A 2729-nucleotide genomic window follows, 5' to 3' on the forward strand; every position below is an offset into this window, starting at 1 on the left:
ATGGGAAGACCCTCTTGATTCAAGAGAAAACTCAGTTTCTTTTAAAAAATGGCTGCTTATTCAACTTCAGATTAATTCATTATCAATAACTTGCATCCTTAAGGAGTTAACTTAATTTATATCTACTTATATTCATGTAATTAAGCGTTTTAATGATTTGGCCGATTAATCGAAAAAATAATCAACCGATTAATCGACTATTAAAATAATCGTTAGTTGCAGCCCTAAATCTGATGGAAGACTTTTTGTTGGGCCTGAAGAGACGTAAAATATGACGGAGGAAAAGCTTGTGACCTATTTGCCCACTTTTGGCTTGAAAATGTAACAGCTGCTGATGAAACAGCTGCAGGGGCAACATTTGGAAATCAAATTATTACTGAATAATTTGTTTTTGCGTAAAATGCCCATCGCTCATAACCAGGTCATCAACCAGGGAGAACAATTCAAGCTTTCACTGCAAAGATGCAGAGAAGTTTGCCCTGATAATCCAACAAGAGAAATCTGAGTATTTGAGTTCAGCTTACATTAAGTTGTATAAGAATACCTGTGTGACAACGTGTCTCATGGTTCTTCAAATGGAGACACAGGTTTATGGTGAACACTAAGCCCATCAGTTCAAACACTATTTTCATGCTATTACCATGTAAGATCAAGAAAACAAGCATTATTAACAATAACAATCTGCTTGAGCAWCATTTCTTCAAATAATTTGAGCTTTATATACGTTTAATATGTGAGAGAGAATCTTGGGCTCATCGCTCACAGCCTCCAGACTTTTTAATAACAACCAAAAAGAAAGAGCACCTGCTGAGTTTCCTGTTGGTAATCCTGTAAAACAGCCCTGTCCTTCTGATGGGTCCTGGAAGCTGTGCAATGCAAAGCTTTGTCATAAAGAAGTGTTCCTCAATGAAAAAGTTTCCCCATCTTTAGAAGTGTAAAATTGCTTTCTGCTCCAAAGTTTTTCTTTCTTTTCTTTTTTTTCAACTTTTGCTGAAATTGATATTTGGTAAAGGCTCGTGTCGCAGCGATCAACCATTCAGATGAGAGAACACACACAGCAGAGCATCTTCAAGGCATTAATCACGCTCTATCGCAGCCTAACATCCATCTCTCCTCCTCCGGCTCCATTCAGATGTAGTCTGTGTCAAACTCGGCTGTTTTCACGCTGAGAAAATATCGCCCGTCTTACTGTAGCGCAGCTTAGCCTCACTTTACATCGTTTATCACGGTGAAAGCYGTTTGTTTGCTGTGGGAAATTTCCCAGTAATATTGAAGCTGTGGTGCGCAGATGCTTTGTACACACATCCAATTGTGCTGTGTTGGCTGGGATTAAGCGGCATGTGTTGATCCGTGTGTGTGTGTGTGTGTGTGTGTGTGTGTGTGTGTGTGTGTGTGTGTGTGTGTTACAGGAGATGGAGGAGAGAAGCCAGCATTTTGATACATTCCTGTGAGATGGAGACAACACACCAATCAGGTAGCTCCTGAACAGCCCGGGACCACAAAGACACACACACACAGTGAGAGAACACAAAGGAGCTTCTGAGTCCAACCTCTCAACACACACACACACACACACACACACAAAAATGAAACACCATCTCACTTGGAAAACGAGGATGAGAACAGAGACATTTAATGGTGCTATCATCTCAGGAACCTGGCCAGATCCAGACCCCATTCTACACAACCAAACACCTGGAGGTGTGTTTGTGTGTCTGTGTGTGTGTGTGTGTCACACACACCAACAGTGACGGGCAACCCTGGTGCTAATCGGGTGCTATCCTAACCTTTTAACCATGCTGCTCTTGGGAAACACTTTTCAAACCAACAGATCTGGAGATGTCACGACCTGACCGCTTCTCTCCACAGCAGGCAGCTCATACACACACACACACACACACACACACACACACACACACACACACACACACACACACACACACACACACACACACACACACACACACACACACACACACTGAGACCCTCACCAGCAGAAGTGTGGCTGCAGAGAGCCATCAGCAGAGGACAGATGGAGATCTGAATCATTGAACCACACTGGTGAAGCCCTCTGTGTCCCGGAGAGGAACTCTTATCATGTGGTTGATTCTTTCAGCTGCTCGACCTGTTCAGTTTCTGAGCCGCCGACAAGGATGCTCCCCTCGAACAAACGCTCACAAACCTGTTTGAGCACGGGCACAAACTTGACGAGGTTAGCGCAGCGGGATCGGGAGCTTCGTTAGAGTTATCAGGTGTGGGGCGCTGTTAGCCCCCCCCCTCAGCGTTAGTTGTTTTAAAGAGTCTCAGTCCTGAAAACCTCCTCACTAAACAGAACTCCTCTGGCAGATCGTCATCTCCTCGAACAGCTCGTCGTAGCTGAACCCTCACTTKATTGATGGATCCACAGTTTGAATGTTTTCCCTCCCTGTTGGTCTGTACCCTCCCAGATTTTACCCACCAACCACAGCCCCAACCGAGGACCTGGAAGCAGTACAAACAGGAGGGCGACTGTAGTTTGCACTGCCCAGCGTGTGCCTTATTAAACCCTGACTGTAAACAGGCTCTATGATAGGGAGGGTTATAGCCCCAGAGTTCACAACGATCTGAAAGTTTCTATTTATGACACTAGAATCAAACATGTTCAACATCTCGAGTTAGTTTGAACTTAACAGCCCACCCACCTCACATGTTTGTGTCTGCGTCTGGCCTGATCCGTCTTCACCACTCAA

General features: G+C 44.4%; 1 protein-coding gene across 1 annotated transcript in view; it reads left to right on the forward strand.

Annotated features, from left to right (window-relative positions):
• The window catches only part of atad2b (ATPase family AAA domain containing 2B), a gene marked incomplete at its 5' end in the record, with an annotated part of 98241 nt that extends 96660 nt beyond the window's left edge, over window positions 1-1581 (forward strand). Inside the window, 1 exon segment of the mRNA XM_014020079.1 lies at window positions 1410-1581. Within this exon segment, the coding sequence (XP_013875533.1) occupies window positions 1410-1451 (42 nt within the window). The 3' untranslated portion in view covers window positions 1452-1581.
• Between the last annotated feature and the right edge of the window lie 1148 nt (window positions 1582-2729).

The sequence above is a fragment of the Austrofundulus limnaeus genome, unplaced genomic scaffold (assembly GCF_001266775.1).
Source record: "Austrofundulus limnaeus strain Quisiro unplaced genomic scaffold, Austrofundulus_limnaeus-1.0 Scaffold239, whole genome shotgun sequence".
Taxonomy (NCBI): domain Eukaryota; kingdom Metazoa; phylum Chordata; class Actinopteri; order Cyprinodontiformes; family Rivulidae; genus Austrofundulus; species Austrofundulus limnaeus.